The sequence below is a fragment of the Cnephaeus nilssonii genome (assembly GCF_951640355.1).
Source record: "Cnephaeus nilssonii genome assembly, chromosome: 9".
NCBI lineage: Eukaryota > Metazoa > Chordata > Mammalia > Chiroptera > Vespertilionidae > Cnephaeus > Cnephaeus nilssonii.
Window position 1 is genome coordinate 12,453,327 of NC_137080.1, and position 27,041 is coordinate 12,480,367.

Consider the following 27,041-nt stretch of genomic DNA (forward strand, 5'->3'; position numbering starts at 1 on the left):
GCATGAACTCTGAGTGGCAGCGAAGGAGACAGTGTGGGTAATGGCTCCTCATACACCTGGGTACTATGCCACCTGCAAGATGGGACACAAAAAAGCATTAATATTCACTCCTGATTAATATTCACTCCTAATCAGGAGTGAATATTAATATGAGCCAGGAGCCTTTTTTCAATCTTTGTTGAATGTTCAAAATATGGAAAGCAGACACAAAGGTTGTTGTTCTGAATACCGAGGAATATGCACTGGCCTAGCATGCCATATTATGAGCTTGCTAAATTTGGAATTAGGTTGTCGGATAAGCTGCATCTGAAAGATTAACCTGGTTTCCGGGTAGTCCCTCATGACCTAGACTTCAGGGTAGGTTGGTCTGAACTCCCAAATGTTGTGCATTGGCTAAAAGTGAGCTCTAAAGATTTTTTCTAGGATTGGTTTTCCAGTAATTCCACCAGCTAGGCAGGTTTAGCATTTGGGAAAGGCATAGAAACCAATATACACATAAAAAATACGTAGGTTTGTTGGAATTGAAATTTGTCAACTAAGAATAGATCTCTATTATTAAAGTTTTGGTATTCCTTCAGAAAAAGTTTAAAGTTTGGTTGAATTCAGCCGGAGTTAAAGGTACCAAAATAATATGCTTGTTTTGTCTATATTTTAAAGAAACACTAAAAATTACAATGAAATCCCTGTTATAAATTATAGAATATCACCTACACACTGAAGAGTATATCTTTTACAGTGTAGGAAAACTCAATTCTTTTACATAGTTGTAACAGACTTAAATATCTGGTTTCATTCTCTCACAAAGAAAATTAGGTACGGCTTTTATTGTGCTTAAATAATTTTACATTATTCAAATGTTTTCAAGGAGTCCACTGGCCTGAAATAAAAATATTCGGATATGCTGATTCAGAATTAAAGGTTATTTTCACACTTTCCTTTATCTGATTTCTGAGACTGTACATATTTCCCCTGAGATGCCTATGTGCTATGTTGGTACACTGCTAAACACCATCTAAGAGAAAGTCTTAGTTGTGAAATCACACAGTTGGCCTCTAACACCATTAGACTCTAAAGGAAATACAGTGCCTTGATTCTATGATTCGACGCAGGGAAGAACTGGGTCTAGGACATGCTGCTATTTTCAGATAGCATGGATGCTCTTAGCAATGTCAGTCATGAAAGAACACTGGTGTCAGCATAAAGGACTTCCTATTGACCCAGTTGTGAGACTTTGAGCATCAAATACAAGCACAGCAAGGTAGTCATAACACAAAAGCAGGCTGTGATACAAGTTTAATTTTTTAGCAAATAGGGGAGTGTTCACACTGAATATTTTATTACTTCTAATAATTATGTCTATTTACAATATTTACATATATAGTTATTTTTATCTGGGTAAGCAGTGAAGAACAAACACATGGAACTGTAACTTGGCCAAATGATCCTATCAGAAATTACTAAAATAAAAAATAGGGTGGCTTCATTAGCACAAATAATAGGATGTATGCTGAGTAAAAGTAAAAAGCTCTAGAATCAAGATTACTGATAAAGAATACATCATTTTTTTTCTTTCTTTCCTTTTTTTTTTTTTTGTAAATATAATTCTATTGATTTCAAAGAATAAGGGAGAGGGGGAGAGACATAGAAACATCATTGATGAGAGAGAAACATTGATAGGCTGTCTCCTGTACACCCCCCACTGGGGAGCAAGCCCGCAACCAAAGTATGTGCCCTCACTGGGAATCGAACCATGACCTCCTGGTTCATAGGTCAACACTCAACCACTGAGCAACACTGGCCGGGCAGGAATACAACCATTTTAAATGACAAAAAAGAACAGATCAAATACCCTAAACGATAAGCCAAGAGGTTAGGTGTTATCATCTATGTAAAGCTTAATACATCATTACTGCAAAAGACACCAAGTTTCAAAGACAAAAATTTTTAATAAAGGTATTTAAAAAGTTTACCATAAATAAAGCAAAACAAAAGTCAGCCCCACACTGTGGCTTAGGTTTAACTGAATTACCCTTGTCTACACAATCAGAACAAGTCCAGACCAAGAATCAACTAGTCAATAACCCAAATCCTTTCCTTTTCCCTTAAGTTCTAATAAAAATACTAAAACCCAGGGAAGTATTAATACTGAAAGGTTAGGAATATATTGCACTAAGACTCATACTAACTATGAGGTTATTAAGCACAGAAATAATAAATGTTCAAAACCATAGTCTTGATGTTTTAGAATAGGTTTAAGAGAATGCGCAATAAAAAATTTTAAATCACTGCTTACGTATGTCTTTTGAGTATTCTTCATGTCTAAAAATCCCTCAGACAATGAAAGAATCTATTTTTTTTTTACAAATTCATATTTCAGAAGATAAATTCTGCAATTGTAAATTCCTAAGAGTCTCTGCTAGAATCCAAAGAAAGTGATTTTAAAGGACATAAGAAAGACACAGCTTGGGTTGTCTATTACTACCAAATAGAGTCACATTTGTTTGGTTTTAAAGACAAATGAGTCACAATAGTAGGAATCATGTTTCCATATCAACTATTTGGGTAGATGCCGTGATATATGATTGAGACAACTGCATACTCTCTTTCCTTCCAACGACAAGACTGAAGTTGTGTTGAAGGGAAGTCCCCAAATGATAAAAATAATCTGAAGCACAAAATACTGGCTGAAGGAAGAAAGAAAAACTCAAAGGCCACTACTTCAGAAAGCTACTATTTGACCAGTTGCCAGATCTTTAGAAATACCATGGAACTGTGAGGTGCCTCTCAAAGAAAGAAAAGCATTAGTCACCTTTAATCTTACACATAATAAACACAAAAACAGTATTAGAAAAATCGTACAATTTTGTCAAATCATAATAAATATTCACACTTGGTACATCATGGGGTTTAAAAAAAGAAAGGAAAAAATAGAAGAGTTCATCTATCTTATTAGCTCTATGAGTGCTACTATCCTGACATTTGTTCCTGAGTGAATGAAAGAAGGAATCCTGGGAAGACCCACCCCTTAAAAGCAAAACAAACAAACATCATTGGGAATGCAAGTATTCCATTCTGCAAAATTATGCACAATGTCAATTAATTTGATCCAAGGGCTGGTATCACATAAACCTATAATGATTAAACAACTTGATGAATCATGAAGATAAACCTGAAATTACAAAATGTGACTGGGGAACTGGTATTTAGAATGGCACTCAATATGGCCAATAGTCTGTCCATATATAAATAGCATGAAGGTATCCCAAAGGTGCTGTGTCGAGTTGGGAAAGATGAAATTTGACCAGCAAGCTTTTCATGATTATGGCTTTTTTCTCATTTCTTCATCCCAATCAAAATCTAATGCTTCATCTTCTAGTTCTGGTAAAGTAAAGAGAGACTTTTTGGAAAGACTGAGTTTCTCAGGGGACCCCTCCAACTGAAAAGTTTTCCTTTTCCTGCCAAGCATTGTAGCTGTGGTCGTGGGAGGCGGGCTTGGGCCTCTCTCACCCGAGTTCTTCCTCTCAGAAGGAGGCAGGGACGCTGATTTGGATTCAGGGGAGGAAGTGAAGGAGAAGTTGGCCAACTTGGCTAATGAGCAAGCATGAACCTTGCTGCTTTTATTACTGCACGAAAGCCCTTCCTTTTTGTCTCTCTCACCAGTGAGATGCAAATGCCCAGTCTCGTTCCCAAGCTCAAATTCAGGCTGAATCTCTCTCTTTCCGGGGCCACGTGCCCTCTCCGCTCTTGCTCCGTCCTTCCCTGATGACTGCTGTGACACCCCCGTTGCCCTCCCCTGCAGCAGATCTGCGCCTCCATTTCCCGAGGCAGAGGTCAACTTTTCTGGACCCTTCACCGACAGAGCTGCTTCTCCTCTTGATCCACGCTGGGAAACTTTCGGACTCCGAACTGCTATGTCAGTTCTGCCAGGAGACACGTGGCCGTGGTCCTCAGGGGAGTGGATCAGCTTTGACTTCTGTTTGAAAGTAAATTTTGCTAGTTTGGCCACAGGGGCACCCGAACTCTCAACACTTTCAGGTTCAGGCTCTTTCCCCCGAGGGAGGGACTTCTGCCTCTTTCTTTCTGGGCCACGTACGGGGGTGGAGGGAGGATGAGGAGGGCTTGTGGGCTGTGACGGCGCCCTGGCAGGACGGCTGTACAGCTCCTGGGCCCTCTCCTTGCGCAGCCTGTGCAGCTTCCTGGGCACATGATGAGTCAGCACCGAGTCTGGTTCATCAGCAGTTCTCGCCGTTTCACAAACTACTGCTGCCTTTTTTTCCTTTTTACCCTCACCTCTCTCTGGCCTCAATGGAGCTCCTGTCTCTCGTGGTGCTGGAAGCAGTCCAGTTTCCAGTTTGCTCCTTTGGTCTGGCTCACTCTCTTCCTCACCCTGACATGTGCTGTTGGAGTTTTTCAAAGCCACTTTCCCCGCAGTTGTTTTGGGACCAGGAGACACAGAAACAGTGTTTTTCGGTTCAATCTGATGAGTTGTCAGGGAGTCAAACCAATCCAAACCGGCATCTCTGCTGTCGTGCTGAGCTGACTCTTTTCCACGTGCTGACCTAGCAGGCCCCAGGTGGGGTGGGGGGTCGAGAGGTGGGCTTCCCCTGGGACTGCATCTGGTAGGAGAGGAATGGAGGCCACGATTCACTTCCTGCTGTGTTGACGTTCTGAATCGGGGTTCTCCCCCTGGGTCACGTGCCGAGGACCCTGGAGTAGTCTCTGCCTCCACTGTCCTTGGCTGGGATGGGGACACACTCTGACCCTGTAACCTGTAGCAGAAATAAGAAAAACATGTATTGAAGGGAAGGAAATTTGCTTTACCCTTTTCATTTCTTTAGTGTCTGAGATGCCATCTAAAGGGATAAATCCAACATAATTCCAGGTTAATACCAAATACAGTCTCTATTCTGTTTTCATCAGAATAGAGATTAAGTGATCTGATAATCATTCTAATTTAACCTTAAATTGAAGTAAAATAAAAATAAATGAAGTGCTGAGTTTGCCTACATTTCCCTTCTCTCTGAAAGTCCACTTAATTCATTTAAGAGAGTTTGAAGGTCAATATAAAAATGCTCAGTCTTATCTCTCGTGTTATATGTGTAACTACAATACAGACTGCTAGCTATTTGCACAGTAGCTTATTGCTGATCAAGAAAGGAGCTCTACCCGATTGGTGTGGCTCAGTGGTTGAGTGTTGACCTATGAACTAGGAGGTCATGGTTCGATTCCCAGTCAGGGCATATGCCCAGGTTGTGGGCTTGAGCCCTAGTAGAGGGTGCGCAGGAGGCAGCCAATCAATGATTACCTCTCTCTCTAATCATTAACGTTTCTCTCTCTCTCCCCTTCTTCCTTCCTCTATGAAATCAACAAAAATATTTTTTTGGGGAAAAAATCCCCATAAAAAAACAAGCAGCTTTCAAAGTTACTACTATCTAGTATACTTTCATCAGCAAGTTGAGGTCAGGGATACTAGTAATTACTAAAGCTCCATAACAATGGCCTAAAAGACAGGAAATTCTCAGGAGTAGAATAATAATTTAGCCCCCTATTTTAGTCTAATTCTAACTTTGAAAATTAAATTCTCCACTGCATAAAAAGTCTGCTGTTTTACTATAACTTCCTAGAAGACAGCATCTTTGCACTCGGATTGGAGGTAAGTAGAATGGCTACCATTTGAGGCAGGATGTCACTAAAAGCATTTTCCAGAGAAAAGTGTGGTAAAAATACAAATAGTTTTATGATTGATATGTGATCTCCTTAAGGAATAGACACCTCTTTCCTAAGGGGATACACCGTATGCTACTTGGGGTTTTCCCACTGTTAAGATTAGCTTTAGATTGTGTTCTAGAGGTAATACACTTTCATCTGTGGCGCACCTGGTTTTGTTGCTTTGAGGATCAATACCGAACAGGCCTCTACATTACAAAGAGATACCAGAAGAAAAGAACATTTTAAGGCCAAATCCTATCTTTCAGATCATCACCTACTCTCCCCCCCCCCCCCTTTTTTTCCTTGCAGGAGAATCATTCTGAACTTGGTTAAGTCCAATTGCTACTTTTCTATCACATAACTCTGATTCTGAGCCTCGCGTTCCTTCCCTTCCCGAATCCAACATGTTTTTGGTAGTCAAAATGATCCGTTTATGGTCAGTCACAACGAGCAGTGTCTCCAAAAGCCAAGGCAGGCCCAGGGCGGGCCTGAAAAGGATCCGCGACATCAAACCATAAAAGAACCAAAGGAATCGCTTTGATCTTCACACCATGCTCTGGGTCATTAAAAAACCAGGAGACCAAAGACAGGGGGTTGATTTTATACAAAGTGCAAGTTTACCGCAGGCTGGCACCTGGTGCATTAGTAGGACAAAGCCAGCCCCACACTTCCCCAGGAAGGCTGTGCTGAGCTTTATAAATTAAAAGAGAATTCTGTTGGATGAAGGGAAGAAACATATAGGAGAGAAAGCCACGAAAAGGATGCTCAAGGTTTTACTTAATACAGTCAGCAATCCCAGCGGGGCGCCCACATTCTCCTTCTGCAGCCGTTCCACTTCCACACGCACCCATTCCCAGACCCCAGCTTTGAGAGCAACACCAATAACCAGATTCAGGTCAATTATCCAGCCACTCAACTGATCATGCAGATACTCAAATGGATACACTCGCCATTCTTCGCTCCTGCTTCACAGGCCCAGACTCAAAGCCTAGCTTTTTAGAAGCTCATCTATATAGGGACATGCAACATTAAATTCCAGGCAACAGTTCTTCAGGTGATGCACGTTCCTTCCCATACGTCCACATTTTAACAAGTCCTTAGAAAGGTGAGTTTTGAAACATTGCTGTTGTCATTCCTGAGTTGTTTGGATGTTCCAAAACCAGTAGGATGATCTCCCTCTTTAAAATAAAATACATCATCCTCACTGAGGATTTTTTAGTCTATTAGCTATGTAAATTGTTAAAGGTCATGGATTTGGGCATGCAGGAAAGGAAAACTGCTGCTGAGGAACCAGGTGGAGGTGAGGATAGTTATCTCTATTTCTAACTTGCCCAGCATACTAGCTTAGGCTGGCCTAAAACCATTCTGCGTCTCAGTCTTCTACCGTGAATTTCTTTCACCAGGGTTACACAGGACTAATATCAAATATTTATTATGTTTGGAAGAGAGCTTTAGAAACAATAATAAAATTAAAATATTAATAAACACAGAGATTCTTTATATAAACTCCCTTGCACATGTCCTCTCCTGGTGAGGAAAGATGGGAAGGCCACGTAGGTATTTTGTGTTTGGGTTTGGCCTGGGATAGATGGCTCCTGGAATCTAACTTCCTCTTTCTTAGCAGCAGTCCCAGCGCCTTGTTGCTCTAGTTTGTACAGGGAGCGAATGAAAGAGAAGAGGAAAAAGTGGTGAAAGCAAACATGGTAGAGCCCACTCACCAGCAGCAACTGTGCATATTGGGTGTGAACTGTAGGTAGCTTACCTTAGTGCTTCTCATGTAATTGAGACCCAGTGCTATCCATTTTACTGCACAGAGTAAATTTATATATAGTTTACAACACACATATAGCAACCAACCAGTCAGCGTTCTCCATGAGGCTCACCAAACCAGCAAGTCAAGAAGATGTAGCTTTGGAAGGTGGTCTCTAAAGATGGCAGCCATCATTCCTCTGTTCCCATATGTCTGTGCCACACCTCCCATCACCCAGTGGTGTCTATTTCCTTTCACTTTGCCTGTGGGGTGACCGTGTGACTTGCTCTACACGTGGCAGAAATGACTCTGCTCTAGTCCTGGCCCAGCCCGTAGGAGACCTGGCAGCTCAGGCTCTGCTATACTGGAGTCCTAAGCTACCATGGCAGTATCCTGACTAACCTACAGCAGAGCGAGCCCAGCCAGCCCCAGCCATTTATGCCACCCATTGAAGACATCATACATGTGACGGAAGCATCTTGGATGATCCCAAACCGGCTGAGCTCCCAGTTAAATGCAGGTGTATGAGTAATTCCAGCTGATACTATGTTGATTAGAGATGAGCCATCCCTGTGAGACCCCTGAATTTCTGTCTCCTAGGAAAGTGAGCACTATAATGGGGGTGATGTCTTTTTTTAAGCCACTGAGTTTTGAGGTAGCTGTTTATAAGCAATAGATAACTGAAACAATCCCCTACAATAGCACAGACAGACTTTCCACTTAATGTATATTTCCCTTGTTTCACTAAATGCCAAATAAAGATTTCTCATTACATGCCTTTCTTGGTTTTCTTTTCTCACCTTTCAAGTCTTCTTAGCTCTTCACTCAGGAGGTCGTGCAGCTCCAGTTTTTCCAGAATAAGTTCACACTGCCTCTGGTACTGCTCCAGAGGGTTTTCAGGAAAGGAAGTGTGGAGTGCGTTCACGCCTCCCAGCAGTGCGCCTCCCTGAGGGTGAGGAATGGAGAACACCCGGGAGTCACCAGCCAGCCTGCAGAGAAGTCCACACTAGGCACCACTGGTCCCAGATGGCTAAGCCCAGCCCTCCACACTCCCACCTTGAAATGAGAATCACCTGGGCATTTTCCAATTTCAATAATCTTCTCCCCCGTTCTTGCTGGCAAGCATTGCTCTGCGAAGCCATGCTCTCACTAGTAAGACCATGACCATCGCTCAGGTATATCAAGGAGAAGATGGATTGAGACCCACCACTTTACACCGATGGGAAAAGCAATTATACTGAGGCAGAGAATGTTTCCATGACAATATTTTTCCTTCTTTTAAATGGTTTTTTTTGGATATATTTCCAGAAATGATCAGGTCTAGAATATAATCATTTAAATAATAACTCCTGATATGCTACAAACTGTCTTTTACTTGATGCTTATAATTACAGTTCAGATATTAGCACCCAATGTCCTCACCTGCATTGAGGACTCCATGACTGACACCACGGTAATAGCGTCTTCCAAAGTCACTGTGTCACGAAACATCAGGCGAGCATGAGCTGAGAAAATGAGGGGCATTTCAAATCATAAAGACAGAAATGCTTAAAATAAATATTTGCGGTGATAAATGTAGTACTCTACCTGATCCTCCTCCAAAAATTTGTATGTTATGAATGAGCTACTAATAACAAATTAATTTTTCACAGAACAAGCACAAAAGTCTAAGTTCAACTCGCTTTAAGGCTGTTCCTGTAATAAAGGGCCACATCCTTCTACACAGCCCATGGCAACTCTGTCTGTTTATATGAAAAGCACTCTGGGCTCCAGCAAAGAAAGGGGCTACCTAAGCATATGTTTAATATTCCACAACTGTTAATCCTCATTTTCTCGTCTATTATAGAAACACACAAAATTAAACTCATTTCTCATCTCTGGCAATTTTCTTTATCTGTGAGCTTTTCAAAACTACCAAACTCATGAGCATAAAATTTATGTATTTCTTGCTCTAATATTAGCTACAAATCTTTAAAGAAGTAAAGTGCATCCATTTTATAGAACTTTTTATTAAGCATACATTAAGTTATCACATGGTACAGTCAGTTCATGTTCATTTTTTTGATTTATTAACACAAGGGCTAAATGTAAAAGCCAATGTTAAAAGAAAACATCTCGAGATGCATGGTAGCTGCAAGTCTGCATGTCTCTCATGCCTTAGGGATGGGCTAGGGCCTGGCATTATTAATTTGGTGTCATTATGTTAGTGGTGGGTGCCACATAGGAAACAATTCCAAACAAGGCAGTATCTCACCCAAAATGCTAACAGACTGCCCCTGAGAAATAAAACCTCAGTAAATAAGACCTCCTAACTGAATGACATCTTAAGTTATAGGAGCTATCAGAAAGCCTGAGCTATCACAAAAGATTCCTCTTTCTTAATGACACTACATTTCACTCAACACCCATAAATGTCCTGGAAGAGTGGAGGTTTCATAGCTCAGAGCCTTTACTTTAATAAGCACCTGTGAGCACCTCAGAGTAGGGATTATTCATCTTCGAGCTCACGGTGTCAACCCCCATTCCTTGTACATAATGGGTACCCATAAAAAATTCATTTGCTGAATGAAATAAACCTTCTGCTAATCGTATCAAGCTCTCCAACAGGCGGATGGTTGTCCGGGCAGCGTTCCGGGAGTCACTCTGCCTCTGCATCTGGTAGTACCGGAGGAGAACCTGATTGCCCACGTCAGACAGCGTGGGCTGAAGGTTCCTAATGAGGCTGAAGTAGGTTTTCATCTTTTCCATGCTCCACAGCTTCTCTGATTTGCTTGGGTAACCTGTACATATTAGGTGTTGGTCAGTAATTTCTAAGAACAGGCAAATATCTCATTTTAAGGGCTTTGATAGAGTTCTTATACTCTTTATTTTTTAAAGTTTCTAGCTGAAGGCATGCTGGCCTTCCCAATCATCCCCTCAAATATGACAATATTTTTTTTTTAATTTTTAGAGAGAGGAAGGGGGGGAGAGAGAGAGAGAAACATCAATATGAGAAACACTGATTGGTTGCCTCCTGCACACACCCCGATCAGGGATTGAATCTGCAGCCTGGGTATGTGCCCTGCACAGAAATCGAACCCACCACCTTTTGGTGTATGGGATAAAAGCAACTGAGCTACACCAGCCAAGGTCTTATACTTTTTTAAAAAGATCAGCTTTAGGTTTTGTGGCCATTGAAATCTAGACCTGTTTCTGCACAGCATATACTAGTAGTTCTAGAACAAACAGTCTTAGGATCTAAGATTAATAAAGGGGTCAATTCTGAATAATTCTGTTCTACCCTATAGTATCCTACATAATGAAAGCCCAATATGCAAACTGTCCCCTCAGGCGGTTGTTCGACAGGGAGTTCGACCGCTCACTATGATGTGTGCTGACCACCAGGGAGTGGCGCCGAACATGGTGGATGTCGGCAACACAGCACTGACAGAGGTGGCAGTGGAGGCGCTGCCAGCCCCGATGGGCCCCGGGCGGCGCCAGGTCAAGGCGGATGTGAGAGGGGGCCTGCTCACCCTGCTGATTACCCCACAGATGGCAACCAGCAGTGGCGGCGGGGGTCAGGGCTGCTGTCTGGCTCCCAGGTGCAGAGGGAGCCGGGTGGGGGGCCTGGTCCCAATCTATAGCCCCGCAGATGGCGACCAGCGGCTGAGGGAGTTGGGCAGGTGGTGGAGCCACGGCTTGACTCCCAGGCGCTGAGGAAGCCAGGCAAGGGGCCCAGCCCTGATCGATCGCACTGTAGGCGGGATGGTGGAGCAGGTGAGGGGTCAGTGCCAGGCCAAGGCGGAGTGCCAGGCAGGGTTGCGGGGCTGGGGGCACAAGCTGGGGCTGTGAGGCTGGGGCCCCGAGCTGGGGCCCGATCTCCGCAGGCCACCCCGAGGGACTCCACCAGTGCACAAATTCATGCACCGGGCCTCTACTTAAGTAATACTTGAGTAAATCAAATTTAATTGAAAGAGAAGCCTTTATTTAGATTTCTGTTTCATAATTCAACCCAGTTTTCCTTGCATGCAAGAAGTAATAATTATATATCATAAGATTTCTCCCCTTTCATCATAAAAACATATTCACAACCATAATCTCATCAGTGGCAGACAGAGAAGGGCCCTTTACCTCCTGCTCATTATTCTGGCTCACTAACTGGTCCACTCACTGCTTTCAGTCTAAGCATCTCTCTGTTGCCCATTAGTAGGGTACCTTGGGTATTTATTTAATTTTCTTCAAAGAGAATTTCATTTGGCTGTGTCCACATTTTTCCTTTGTCAACAATTTGTTTGTCTTCACATACCTTTGTTTTCTAAGATAAAAGAGGAAATTATACGATCCCAGTCTTCATTCTTGGTATCAAGCAAAACCAGGATCAAGTCAAATCGACTTAAGAGTGGGCTGCCAAGGGCGATGTTCACAGACACAGACTCATGTGGGTCGTACTGGCCTTTTGGGTTAGTTGCTGCCAGGATGGTGGTCCTTGTGTTCAGCTTGCACACGAGGCTACCAAGAGAGAGGGTACAATTCACTGACTGTTGAGATTCAAATAAAAAGCAAGATTAAACTTGTTAATGAAAGGGGCTGCTCTTGCATCTTGAAAATCTAGAGAAACTCATGTGAAAGAGAATGTGGAATGATATAAGGATGTATCACAAACACCAAGTTCAACACAGTATATTTACACTAGCCTATCTTGTAGAGAAATAAATGCTCATAAACATTTTTTATAACACTACTATGAGCACACCCTCTGCTGGAGGCTAAGAGTCATACAAAGTAAACCAAACATGGACACTGTCTTAAGAAGCTTGCAATCTACTAGCTATAATGGTAAGACAAAGAAGAATACGGTAAGTTCTAGAAGTATAACGGTCCCAGGAGAAATAAAGGTGATATCTATTCATCTATGTGGATGGAAGTGATGATCTGGAGAACATTACAAAGTAGCTTTTGAACAGGGCCCTTCATGATGTGGACTTTTTAAGTGGAGAATATATATATTCATGGAGAGGGTGAAGGTGGAGGGTGAGAGAGATTTTGTAGAATTGTGAGTTAGTTGAAGCAAAAACTTTGTGTGTCACTTTGTTTTGATTTTTCTAAAAGTGAAAGAAACAAAAAATAGAAATAGAGAGATGCAGGTAGGGATGAAGACAGGGAGGAAAGGACCAGGGAAATGAGGAAAAATAAAGGCTGTTTAGCATTGAGTTTTTGAGGAGTAACAGTGAAGGAAAGGGGCCCGGGAGTGGTGGATGGGTTAGATGGTGAGGACCATGGATGGACACAGCGAGGAGACAAGGACAATGGTCTAGGAAGAGGCACGAAGTCCTAAACCAAGCATGTCAAACTCGCAGCCCGCAGGCCACATGCGGCCCACAACAAATATTTTTGCAGCCCAGCCAATATAACGGTATGTAAGAAACATTTTAATAAAAATTTCGTTACTTAATTTTTACAATATCCTTTAACATAATTATTATGATGAGCTACAACGTTCGCTAGTGACTGATTACTATAACCGTGTTGCATTCATTTCCCTTACGCGCCTTTTGCACAGGCGCACCATTTCTCTCCACTAATACTAGCAGCGAATATTTTAGCAGCTGATGGCCACATCATTAGTCTTGGACTGACTTGTTTGGTGTGCGCAACAGGAAATATTGTGCTTTCAAAGAACAAGAAAAATCAGTTTATGTGCATTACGCTTATTAATTTGTGCAGTTATTCAGTGTCTGGTAAGTTAATGTTCAAGAAAAAATATTAATTTTTATTAAAATGTTATATTATTTTATGTTAACAATTACTCATTTTTGTCAGCCCTTTGTATTCAGCATGTCTCTATCAAAATAAACCTACGTTTCTATGAAAATGGAAGCTTTTGGGTTTTTTTTGCGACCCACATAAACTTAAACCCTGTTTATTTGGCCCATGTTAGCCTTTGAGTTTGACATGCTTGTCCTAAATGGAGCAGTGGCAAGATAGGTATGGGTATGCCTGACTTAGATATTGTTTTTAAACTTACTAATGATGGGCAAGTCCTCAAGGTAATATAGCATATTCGTTGACAATAACAAGTGTAACACTTCCCCCTATAAACTGCTCTGCTGCTGATGACTGTTTTTAATTATAGTGGCATGTCTGCCTCTCAGCAGTCATGGAACATGGCATCAGCGACATGTGCCGCGTTTGTTAATCCCCGATCTATTTCCAGTTGGCTCTAGCAATTACCTCATGCCCTAAGACTGAAAAAGTTTGAGAATCCTAGTGTGTGGTAAGTGGCATCAGAAGACACGCATTAGCCGAAACAGGTTTGGCTCAGTGGATAGAGCGTCGGCCTGCGGACTGAAGGGTTCCGGGTTCGATTCCGGTCAAGGGCATGTACCTTGGTTGCGGGCACATCCCCAGTGGGGGGTGTGCAGGAGGCAGCTGATCGATGTTTCTCTCTCATCGATGTTTCTAACTCTCTATCCCTCTCTCTTCCTCTCTGTGAAAAATCAATAAAATATATTAAAAAAAAAAAAGACACCCATTAAAGGAGAGAAAGACAAACAAGGTACTTTCACTGAAAACGAAATCATTTTTTAAGAAAAATTACTGAAAAGGAAATATTCTGAACAGACAGTTCACATCTTATAAATTATGTGCCCAAATGGTTTTGTAAAGGTAGAATCCAGATTGCCCTAAAAACAATGGAGTAAGTGGTTCCTAATGAATCCCACCAAAGCACATTTAATCCACGTTGAAGTGAGGCCGTTGGCATTTATCATAAAAAAGGATTACTGCTGCAATACTGGCGATGACATAAAAATAAAATACAACTGCATATGAAATAATTCCTTACAACTATTTCCAATGTAGGCGAAAGTAATTGATTGTTCTTCCTCTCTGGTCAACAAATATTTATAAGCCATTTCCTGTGTGCAAAGAGCGATACTGAGAATTCAAAAAGGCACACAGCTGGTCTCTGCCTCCGCTAGTTTACAGTAGAAACGCTGGCAGATGAGGAAGCTCAACACAGCGCCCACAAGCAGACAGTACGTGTGCAACCGATGGGGGCTATCAGCATTAGCATCAGCAAAGAGAAACTTCTGTGGAGACTCCTGGATATCTGTAAGGTATCTGATCTTAAAGCAGTTCGTGGTGTTAGAAGGAAATGAAGTAGCAAAGAGAGAAAGAAGGTGGTGAATTATTTCTGAGGTAACTGAAAAAAAAAAAAAAAAAAGACAAGAGTAAGCCTAAGGAAGGGGGCTAAGGAAGGATTATGTGAAGCAAAATGGCTGCCTGAGGAGCAGTGAGCAGAAGTGCCGGCGATGAAAGCAGAGGGGTGGGCAGGGGAAGCGGAAACGTGTGGGGTAATAAGTCAGGCAGCTGCCTGTAGCACAGAAAGGGCCTGGGGACGGTGCCAAGAGGGACAGAGTGGTCTCTGCTCATTGGAAAGAAGGGAAGACAGAATACTGTATAAGCCTGGGTGCTTGCAGACCTGTGATACAAACATTACTGCATTCAAAACTGAATGAGGCTTTTGAAAACACAGATACAAAGACACAGTCTAATCCTAAGTACTTCCTGCATAGTAAGTACTTCCTGATGTTTTAGGCATTTATTTACTTACCTTACTTTTTTTCCTATTAAATTTGATCTTCCTTGAGGGACTGTCACTTATTGTTATAATCCTCACATTGTCTGTCACATATTAAATGCTCAATAAACATGCACTAAATAAGTGACAAAAAATAAACCTTTACTTAATTCAGTATTTCTAAAATTCAGGGTCATCTCATATTCACAGGCTTCAACAGTTATAAACTAATCATGCTAATATGTTTCTGTTTTGTTTGTTTTTTTCTGGTTAATTTGCAGTGGAAACATTCCAGTTTCTCAAAAAAACTACTGTCCCATTTTTTTATCTACATAGGCTAACTTTCCTACCAACATAGTAGTGACCTTTCTAAATATTGTACACGTTATTGTCAGCACTGCAGGCCCTGCAGAAGGTGCCTTTGTTTTTGTGACGGTCTCTCATTACATCCTTTACAGGTGATTCCTGTCTTCACTCACGGCTTTATTCACCTACATTCTGTCACTTCCAAACTTAACTCTGGGCTGTGGAGGTAGCTGCTATTTCCCTTTCCCCTGGGAACAGAGCAAGATTAGGTTTCCCATCCCCCGTTACAGGTAAGTAGGGCTGAATACTAAGTGTAGCCAATGGAGTGACGGTAAAAGAACCTATGGTACTGTCAGGTCAGGCAACCATCAGATTCACAGAAACAGAAAGTAACATGGTGGTTGCCCGGCACTGGGAAAGGTGCAAATGGCAAGTGTTGTTTAATGGGTACAGAGTTTCAGTTTTGCATGATGGAAAAGCTCTGAAGATCAGTTGCCCAACAATGTGACTACCCTTAACACTACTGAACTATACACTTAAAAATAATTAGGATGGTCAATTTTATGTTACGTGTTTTTAACCACAATTAAAAAAGAAAGTAACGGAGGCTGTTATGGACTGAATATTTGTGTCCCACCAAAATTCGTTATGTGGAAGCCCTAACTACCTGTGTGATGATATGGGCTGGGGCCTTAGACAGGTATTAGGTTTGGATGAGGTCATGAGGGTGGAGCCCCACAATGGGATCTGTGTCCTCATAAAAAGAAGCAGGGAGACACAGCTCACTGTCCACACTCATGCACTGCGGAAAGGCCAGGTGAGCACACGGTGGGAAGGTAGTGGCCATAAAAAAGAACCAAACTACTGACAGGTGTGACAACCTGGATGAACCTTAAAAACATTATATTCTGCCAAGTGAAAGCTGTCAGACACAAAAAGTTACAACTTGTATGATTCCGTTTATATGGAATGTTCAGAACAGGCAAATCCATAGTGACAGGAAGTAGGTTAGGGGAGACAGGACATAGGAAATGGAGGGGATGAGGACTGACAGCTAAAGGGTACGAGGTTTCTCTTTGGGGTGATGAAAACATTCAGGAGTTAGACAGTGGTGATAGTTGCACACCCTATGAATATACTATAATCCAAGAAATTGTATGCTTTAAAAGAGTGGATTTTATCTAATATGTGAATTATGTCTCAAAGCTGTGATGAGAAAAAGTCAAAGGAAAGAATCAAAATAAATGGTATGTTTGTAAAAAACAAACAAAAATAATCTTTGCACCGAAACCGGTTTGGCTCAGTGGATAGAGCGTCGGCCTGCGGACTCAAGGGTCCCAGGTTCGATTCCGGTCAAGGGCATGTACCTTGGTTGCGGGCACATCCCCAGTAGGGGGTGTGCAAGAGGCAGCTGATCGATGTTTCTCTCTCATTGATGTTTCTAACTCTCTATCCCTCTCTGTAAAAAAATCAATAAAATGTATTTTTTTAAAAAAATAATAATCTTTGCGCTCCTAAAGAGGAGTATGCCAAAAATGGGGGTAAAAACCCACAAAACTATATAAAATGAAAACATATTAATGATATTCTCACAATCCATTATATGTATACTAGAGGCCTGGTGCACGAAATCATGCATGGGGGGAGTCCCCTCAGCCAAGCCTGCACCCTCTCCATTCTGGGACATCTCTCTCACAATCCTGGACTGCTATCTCCTAATTGTTCACCTGCCTGCCTGCCTGGTCGCCCCTAACTGCCCCCTCCCTGCTGACTTGGTTGCTCCTAACTGCCACCCCTGCTGGCCTGGTCACCCCTTACTGTCCCCCCCCCCCCCGCCAGCCTGGTCGCCCCCAACTGCCCCCCTCTGCCGGCCTGGTCACCCCTAACTGCCCCCCCCACCAGCCTAGTTGCCTCTCACTACCCCCCCTGCCAGCCTAATCACCCCCAACTGCCCCCCCTGACGGCCTGGTCACCCCCAATGGCACCCCCCCACCGGCCTGGTTGCCCCCAACTGCCCTCCTCTGCTGGCCTGGTCGCCCCTAACTGCCCCCCCCTGCCAGCCTGGTCACTCCTCACGGCCCCCCCACCCCCCGTTGGCCTGGTCGCCCCACGCAGCCTGCTGTTCAGTCGTTTGGTCATCCCTCACTAACCCCCCTGCCGGCCTGGTTGCCCCATGCAGCCTGCTTGTTCAGTCGTTTGGTCGTCCCTCACTAATCCCCCTGCTGGCCTGGTCATAGGCAGCCATCTTGTGAGGGCATGACGGTCAATTTGCATATTACCTCTTTCTTATATAGGATTTTTTGTAATCTATCTTGCTGGGACATACACCCTCCCTTTATCTCTAACAGGGCTGATAAAGCTGATAAATTCCCATTCATGTCTAGACTGATTCAATGAGTAGAAACAGCAGATTCACAAGCAATGGGAATAGGAAAGAGGAAAGGGCAAAAGCACTGCTCATATATATCATCTGGGAAGAACAGAAAACCCTCATAGTGCTTGATCTGAACTTAGGTTTTCATATCTTGGTGGCATGCTTGGAGGCCCTAAGGAAGTGTTCTCATGTTCCATAGCCCCTTCCGGCCTAGGGGTCGGCGCCCTCAGGGGTTGGGCAGAAGGGTGGCTCCCTCCTCTCTCAGCCTCCCCCCTCAGTCTGAGGCTAGTTTGTGGAATATGCCACCAGAGATGCAGCTTCACAAGATCCTGGGAGGAAGAGGCCAACAGGGTGCCTGGTTTTGGAGCAACCTTATCCGGCGTTGTGGTCCCTCAGCCTGCCTCTTCAATGAGAACCCAGGTAGGTTCCAATAACACAGATTCCCAGGTCCGGCCTCAGCGATTCTAGCCGTGGGCCGGGTATGGACTAGAAAACTGTAGCACAGCAAGTGGGGATTGGTGCCGTGGTTCTTCTGTGGCTGTTAAGAGTCAAAGCGCACGATAAATGTTCTCTTGTCTGTCTCGCTACAGGTTGTGAGCACCTTGAGAACAAAGGCCTTGCCTTTTCATCTCAGTGGTGTCAGCGGCCTGCAGAGAGCATGACACTGCTTAGTGCTCAGGCAGGTTTACTGAGTGAGACAATAAACTGCCATCTTGTTTCAGACTGCACTTCCTATCCAGGCATCCTATATAATAAAAGCATAATATGCAAATCGACCGAACAGCAGAATGACCAGTCAGCGGGGGACGGGGCCGGCTCTCTCCTTGCAGCTGGTGGCCAACCTCCTGTCCCCATTCCTTCCCCCCCAGCCGACAGACCCCAATCGGCCCACTGCAATGGTGGTGCGGCAGCGAGGGAAGGAGGAGGGGGGGAGGCGGGAGCCGCACAGTGCAGAGCGCCGGAGATGGTGGTGTTGGCATCCGGCATCCATTCCTTCTGCACCTGGCCCGGTGACTGTCGCCTCCCCTCCCAACCCTGCCCAGGGCCTTTGGGCCCCGGGCTGGGATGGGGAATGGGGGTAGGTGGTGGCAGACGTGGCCCCTTTCCCAGGGGGGCTGAGGGCTGGCTCCCTCCTTGGGGCCGGCGGCCAACCTTCCGTGCTGTCCCCCACCCTGGCCGGCAGGCCCCAATCGGTCTGCCGCCCATCTGCCATGTGGCAAGGGAAGGAGGAGAGGGGGAGGCAGGGAACCGAGCGGTGGCAGGGTGCTGACGATGGCGGCGTCTGTGTCCGGTGTCCGTTCTTTCTGTGCCCAGTCTGGCAACTGTCGCCTCCTCTCTGGCCTGGCTCTGACTGGCCTGGCCCCAATCAGCCCTGATCGCTGGCCAGGCCTAGGGACCCCACTCGAAGTTGGTGCACCGACCTCTAGTGTGAGTATAATTTAGTAGCACCAAATATAGAACTGCAATGCCCAACTTTCTCCTAACGTGTCTTCAGGAAATAGTGAGATATTCTCTATTATTTAAGAATCTACTGTATCCTGTCCTTGAAGAGGTGCTATCCTAGTTAAGTTTGAAAAGAACCTTGCATATAATGAACCATTATCTTTCCCAAATCATTATTTAGGTCAGTAGTCTAGTCTTAAAGATCATCATCACAAAAAGCTCTCTCAAATGACTCCACACCGCCATGAGGCCTTGTGCTGCCACTCCCCGGGCACAGGAACTGATCTGCACAGTTTAAAGAGACAGGTAAATTCAAAAACTAGTATTAATAACCCCTTTTAAACTCATAGAGCAGCATTTGCTTCTTGGTTTCCTTTTCTATTTCATTAAGCAGCCAGGACAAATGTAAGGTCTTAAAAATCCCAAATTTTGAAAATGGTTTCAGATTTAAGTAACATAAGCAACGAACAACAAAATTATTGGTCTTCTCAAACATGCACTGATTCAGTGAGACCTATATTTTGGTTAATGACAACTATTAAATTACATTTTAATAGACTCTAGGCATGCTATACACTCTTAGTGTTTTAGCATTTTTTCTATTCTGACTACCCATAACAAGTTTTTACACTGCAGAAATCACATTGACTGGTTCCCTGCCGCCTCCTGCACATCTGAATGGTGGGTGTAAGGCTTAAGATATACCCTTGCAGGTATACACCCACCACATGGATAAAGTTTAACCTCTACCCAAAAAACAGTCTCTATGGAATAATTAAGTGCATAGTTCCCATTTTAAAAATGAACTCTATAACTTTGTGCAGTGTATATGAAATGACACTTTAAAAAAAATCTGAGAATCCCTGCAGCCCTGGAGGCTAGCCAGATGTTTTGATCCAGTGGTTCACACTAATATCTGCAGGGAGATTGAATTCAAATAAGTCCTTCACAATCAATCAGACTTTGAGAAACATGAGAGAAAACAAAAAATGAGATCCTGAAAACGATATTGCAAGGTATCAAAAATCTCAAAGGAAACCTGAAGTGGTCCTTGAGGACGATGGCTCAGTGAACGACGTATTTGAGGGCACAGAAGCCTTTACATTGCTGGTCAAAGAAAGGGAAGTCTTAGAATTTGGGAGTGAGGAATTTAAAATAAATTTTAGTTATTTCTCCTTATTTGCTTCTACGGAAGCCACTTCTTCCACTTATGAGCTGTCAAGGATGGCAGTTTGTGTACCTCATCTCTCCTTGGAGGGGTTTGTCACACTTTGGAATTAAGTTTCCTTGATTTCCTTGTAAACTCAACTCTCTTAAAAGTTCAAGACATGATTTTGTTGGCTAGATGGATTTTTCTTGTTAGAATGGGAGTAACATGTGCTTACTGTTTTCTCCATCCTAACTGGATGAAGAACTTAGGCTTATATTTTGTATCTTTGCTTTTTTATTTCATTTTTAAAATAATTTTATTGTATTTTATAAAAATATTGGTGTGATGAACTAAAGAAAGCATTAAAACTAGCCCTTCACCAAAATTAGTGTGAAAAGCATTGTTCCAGTGCATGAAGAGTTATAGTAATGACAAGACTGTCCAGTCAGTGCGTGTCATAGTGAACTGTTTATCTACAAGAACATTACTTCTGGAACTTAGACTAGCACAGAAGAGTCATACTAATTCCCACTTGCAGAGGGTAAAGGCAGTAGGAGTGGTTAATAAAAATATTTTCACTTATAAAGATTTATTCCACAGCCTATCATATAGCACTGCCAATGTTCTCCCTTTCTAAAATACACTCTTAGCATTTGTCCCAATTTTCCCTGATGCCAGCGTTATTTAGGAATCTTTCAAAATGTTCCAGATTTCATCTGGAAAAGGTATATCAAAATAAACCATAGATTCCACCAACTAGCAGAGGTACTAATTAAATGAAGGCATAATGAGAAGAGAAAGTAGCCTTGAAGACACTTAGTAAACTATTATCTCAGCTTTCCCCTGACAAGTAGTTTTGAAGCATTAATTACTTTAAAGTATGTTCTCTCATAACACTTTTATTATGCACTTATCACTTTGATGCTCTTGTGTCCATCTTCCCCAACAAAATAGCAAACACTTCAAGGACAGTGTTGTATTCATCTTGGTACTTCTCCGTGTCTAGCACAGTGCCTGGCATACAGCCGGCTCAGTGTATTCACATACTGAATGAATACATATTGAGTAAAAGGAATAGATCTGCTAATAGTTCTGTCTAGTTTTCTTGTACCTTTTTCCTCTGGGCCATAGCCTGCTTTTACCTCCCCCGCTCCCCTTTCCTTTTTGCAAGTGTACATAAACAGGTCTCACATAATCTATAACACCAGTGTCTGCCTGGCTCCCAAGTAACCACTACTGTTTGAAGACTTCTGGCAGCCATATCTGCCTGCTCAGCTGGCCTCACACCTAAATGGTAGCATTAAGGCTAAGACAGTTCTGCCTCTCTCCTTTGCCTGGCTGACCTGGCAGCCTGCTTGGGGGTCAGCCTTTGTAGCCAAATATGTTTCCCATAACCACCTCAGGGCCTGGATTTCTATTTGAACCTGCTTATTTTTCTCTCTAATTGGTCATGTATAGCCAAGGATCCACATACCTCAACCCCTGAGCCTCCTCAAGTCACAACAGGTACTTCATCTTATGCTCATCTATACTATTTTTACTTTCCTATATGCTGTGATCAACCTTCTAGTAAGATATATTAGGGGTAAGAAAAACATATAAGGAGACTACCATTGAAAGCAGACATTATGTTTTGTCTTTTTGAATCTTTCAAAATTCCTAACATAATAATATACCCAGAGCAGACACACAATTATTGAATGAGATAATAGGCTGGAGCCTGAATTGAAAGCTCTTCACAAGTCCCCTTCATGAATTAAATCAACTTACATTTATTTTACACTTTAGTTTTCCTTTCTTTGTTCCAACAACTAATTTTTACTTCCCTCACTCACCTTCGTGGGAAAATTAATATGTGTTTTGAAGGGTGATAACTGTGTCTCTGAGAGGACCAAGCATACCTTACAGTTCAATAAGGTTCACATTTTCCATAATCATGTATTAACTAATCTCAACGATTCAAATAGATTTAACACTTACCCAGCCTTAGCAACACTTATGGTTTGTTGCTCCATTGCTTCGTGGATACTGGTTCTATCATGCTCTTTGAGGCTATTAAACTCATCGATACAGCAAAGGCCTGCATCTGCAAGCACTAATGCCCCAGCCTCCAAATTCCATTCTCCTGAGTCTTTTACAGCAGTTACCGTCAGACCTAAGGAAACAAGCAGGTTGTGTCAGCTTTTATTTTCAAAAGCATATCTTATACCTATGAAGGGAAATAAATACCTACATTTTAAAGAGCAGGAAGGTTATAGAATCAAAGCTTTTATTTGTACTCCAAGAATGGATGGCATCAGAACAATTATTTCAGGTTGTTACTAAAAGGTCTTGGAATATCCTATGTTCTGAAATTTTAATAGGCATTAGAAAGTATTTTGTGGCAACCAGAAGTCTTCAAATTTTGTCTCTTCTTGGTAGGTACCCTCACTGAGTGGTCGAAACTTTTAGAAGGAGCTAACAGATCTGCAGAGACCTTATGACAAGAGGTTTTGTACTATGTACTGTTTATAGAGAATGGTCCAAAGACAGAGAACAGTGAATATTAGTCCAATGATGAAAATGAAAAATTTGCTCCCAGTTACAGAGGATTCCCTTCATAGGTCTTATCTGATTTTAATTCATCTTTTAAACCAGTCAATAAAGCAGAGTGGTCAAAAGCAAAGCCTTTGGAGTCACCTAGACTTGGATTTAAATCTGGATTTGTCATTCTGGCTATCATATAGTAGGGAGTTTCATAACATATCGAGGCCTAAGTTTATCCACATATAAAAGAGGATAACAATGGAAAATATTTTATAGATTCTTTCTTGAATATTTAAAAAGAATATAAATAAAGCTCTTTAAAAGCTGTATGATACAATATGAGTATCTCTCTCTCTCTCTCTCTCTCTCTCTCTCTCTCTCTCTCTCTATATATATATATATATATATATATATATATATACTAGAGGCCCGGTGCACAAAATTCGTGCACGGGGGCGGGGGGGGGGTGTCCCTCAGCCCAGCCTACACTCTCTCCAATCTGGGATCCCTCGAGGGATGTCCGACTGCCCGTTTAGGCCCGATCCAGTGGGACCGGGCCTAAATGGGCAGTCGGACATCCCTCTCACAATTCAGGACTGCTGGCTCCCAACTGCTCGCCTGCCTGCCTTCCTGATTGCCCCTAACTGCTTCTGCCTGCCAGCCTGATCACCCCCTAACCACTCCAATGCCAGCCTGATTGATGTCTAACTGCTCCCCTGTCAGCCTGTTTGCCCCCAGCTTCCCTTCTCTGCTGGCCTGGTCACCCCTAACAGCCCTCCCTTGCAGGCCTGGTGCCTCCCAACTGCCCTCCCCTGCTGGCCATCTTGTGGTGGCCATCTTGTGTCCACATGGGGGCATCCATATTGTGTGTTGGAGTGATGGTCAATCTGCATATTACTCTTTTATTAGATAGGATAGAGGCCTGGTGCACGGGTGGGGGCCAGCTGGTTTGCCCTGAAGGGTGTCCCGGATCAGGGTGGGGGTTCCCTTGGGGCGTGGGGTGGCCTGAGCGAGGAGCCTGTAGTGGTTTTCAGGCCAGCCAAGCCCCCTGGCAACCCAAGCGGAGGCCCTGGTATCTGGAATTTATTTACCTTCTACAATTGAAACCTTGTAGCCTGGAGTGGAGCCAAGCCTCCTGCTCACTCCATGGCCGGCAGCCGTTTCTGTTGGGGTTTGTGTATATCTTCTATAATTGAAACTTTGTAGCCTTAAGTGGAGGCCTGGGCCGGCCAGGGTGTGCAGAAAGCGGGGGGCAACCCTAGCCTCCTGCTCTTTCCAGCTCTGTGGCTGCCACCATTACTGTTTGGATTTGTTTACCTTCTATAATTGAAACTTTGTAGCCTTGAGTGGAGGCTTAGGCCGGGAAGGGCAGGCGGAAAGCTTGGCTTCATCCGTTGCCTGGGAAACCCAAGCCTCCCTCCTACTCTCTGTGGCTATAGCCATCTTGGTTGGGTTTATTTGCATACTCGCTCTGATTGGCTGGTGGGCGTGGCTTGTGCATGTAGTGGAGTGATGGTTAATTTGCATATTGCTCTTTTATTAGGTAGGATGGATGGATATATATATATACACACACACATATATATGTGTGTGTGTGTGTGTGTATAATATATATATGTATGTGTGTGTGTGTGTGTATATATATATATATATATATATATATATATATATATATATAAAAATAAAACCCTAATATGCAAATAGACCAAACGGCGGAACAACTGAACAACCGGTCACTATGACATGCACTGACCACCAGGGGCACATGCAAAACATGGCGGGCATTGGCCACAGAAGGCAGAACGTGGAACATGGTGGCATCAGCCGCAGCGGGATGATGGAGCAGGTCAGCGGGGGTGCCAGACCAAGGCGGGGCGCTGGTTGCTGTCATCAGGTTGAGCCTCTGGTGGTTACTGAAAAGTCTTTGCTCCCGTGCGCCGTGGTCCCACCCGGCACTCACACCTGCTGCCAGCACTGGCCCCGCTTGCACCCACTGCCGGCGCCAGAGCCGCAGCTCGCACCCATTGCTGGCCCCCAGCGTTGGCCCCAATCGCTTGGCGCCGTCAGTGGGTGCGAGCGAGCGGTGGCTGCCGGCCCTGATTGCCCCTCAGGGCTTTTCTACCTCCCCCTGCTCCTGAGGGGTGATCAGGGCCGGCAGCCGCCTCTCACACCTGCAGCTGGTGTTGGAGCTGCTGCTTGCACCCGTTGCTTGGCACCCTGCGCCAGTCCCAATCAATTGACAACGTCAGTGGGTGTGTGCAGCGGCTGCTGGCCCTGATCGCCCCTGAGGGCTTCTCCACCTCTCCCTGCTCCTTGGGAATGATTGGAGCAGCAGCTGCTGCTCGCACCTGCTGATGGTGTCAGCCCTGCTTGCACCCACTGCTGGTGCTGGCCCCAATTGCTCTGCACCATCAGCAGGTGTGAGCAGGGCTGCCAACAGACAGGGGACAGGGGGCCATGGGGGGAGGGGCCAGGAGGGGGCGTGGAGGATGGTCCGAGACTTGCCCATGTGCCTACTGTAGCCTAGGGGCCCACAGTTCCTTTCAAAAGTGCATGAATTTGTGCACTGGACCCCTAGTTTATAATAACTACTGTTGACTAAAAAACTGATAAACCTCTGGCTAGACTGTTTAAGGAAAAAATAGAAGACAAAAGCTACAAATGTCAGGAATGAAAGGAGAGACACCATTATAGATCCTATAGATCTTGAACTAATAATACAGAAACAAAATGAACAACCTATGTCCTAAGTTTAATAACTTAAATGAAATTGTCAAAATATTTGAAATATATAAACTGTCAAAGTTTATCTTAAAAAAGATAACTTGCATTATCTTATATCTACTTTGAAAATTGACTATGTAGTTAAACATCTTGCAACACAAAAATCTACAGGCTGCAATGACATCATCATGAAGTCTACCAAACATTTACGGAAGAAATAGTAGGAATTCTATACAAAATTTTTGGAACTGTAGAAAAACAAGAAACACTTCCCAACTCAGGTAATGAAGTCTGCATTATCATGGTATCCAAAATAGATAAAGATATAGTAAAAGAAAACTACAGACCTGTATCCCTCATAAACATAGATTCAAAACTCCTCAAAAAAAAAAAAAGCAAATTAAACAATACATAAAATGGTAATCATAACTAAGTTAGGTTTATTTTGGGAATGCAAGGCTAATTTTCAAAGATTAATTAATGCAATTCACCACATCAACTGAGGAAGAAAAAGCAAACGACCACTTCAATAGATACAGAAATGACACTTGACAAAACTCAAAGATCATTCATGATAAAAAAAAAAAAATTCTCAGATAACTAAGAATAGAGGAAACTCCTTTAATTTGATAAAGGGTATTTTAAAAAATCAGCTAACACTTAATGATGAAAGACTGAATGCTTAGAACCCCATACCCCTTTTTACCCCCAAGATCAGAACAAGGCAAAGAGATTTGCTCTCAACACTTTTTCTTGAAAAGGAACAACTAAATTTTAAAAAATATATTTACAGACAATAAAATTATGTAGAAAATTCCAAAAATTATAATAAAGCTGCTAGAACTAATAAATGAGTACAGCAAGGTTGCTGTTTGCAAGTCAATATACAATAATTAATCATATGTCTATATATTAGAAAAAATTAGAAATTACAATTTAAAAATAATAGATTTATGATAGCATCCAAAAACATGATATACCTGGATATGATTTTTAAAATGATGTGTAAGACCTGTATGCAAAAACTACAAAACATTTTTAAAGAAAACTGAAGATGACCTAATCAAATAGAGATATCCCATATTTTTTTAATGAATTAAAAATCTCAATATTTTAAGGTATTTCCCCAAAGTGCTCTCTGTCCCCAAAATGCTTTATAGATTCAATACAACTCCAAACAAAATCCTAGCAAGATTTTTCTTTTTCTAGAAATTAACAAGGTTATTGTAAAATTTATGTGGAGAAGCAAAGAAAACAGAAGAGTCAACCAAAAAATAAAGTAGGAAGTCTCATATGACCCATTTCCAGATTTACTACAAAGCTAGAGCAATCAATTCAGAGTGGTAATGGAGAAAGAATATAAACAGAACAATGGAATAGAATAGCGCCCAAAAATAGGCCCACACATATATGGTCAAGTATATAAAAGTAAAAGCCATTTAATAGAGAAAGGATACTCCATTCCACAAATAATTGGATAGCCTTATACAAAAAGAAA

At 42.9% G+C, this 27,041-nt stretch overlaps 1 protein-coding gene across 4 annotated transcripts in view; it reads right to left on the minus strand.

The window, feature by feature from the left end:
• Nucleotides 1–1,293: 1,293 nt before the first annotated feature.
• MCM9 (minichromosome maintenance 9 homologous recombination repair factor) overlaps nucleotides 1,294–27,041 on the minus strand; it is a 67,114-nt gene continuing 41,366 nt past the window's right edge. For 3 of the 4 annotated variants that reach the window (XM_079780331.1, XM_079780329.1, XM_079780330.1), the window contains 6 exons: nucleotides 22,274–22,448; nucleotides 11,745–11,947; nucleotides 10,036–10,239; nucleotides 8,882–8,964; nucleotides 8,260–8,405; nucleotides 1,294–4,769 (listed from right to left, as the gene is read on the minus strand). In XM_079780331.1, coding sequence (XP_079636457.1) covers nucleotides 3,320–4,769; nucleotides 8,260–8,405; nucleotides 8,882–8,964; nucleotides 10,036–10,239; nucleotides 11,745–11,947; nucleotides 22,274–22,448 — 2,261 coding nt within the window. In that variant the 3' untranslated portion in view covers nucleotides 1,294–3,319. Of the gene's footprint in view, nucleotides 4,770–8,259; nucleotides 8,780–8,881; nucleotides 8,965–10,035; nucleotides 10,240–11,744; nucleotides 11,948–22,273; nucleotides 22,449–27,041 lie in introns of those variants that run through there. The other variant, XM_079780332.1, reaches the window with a different exon arrangement.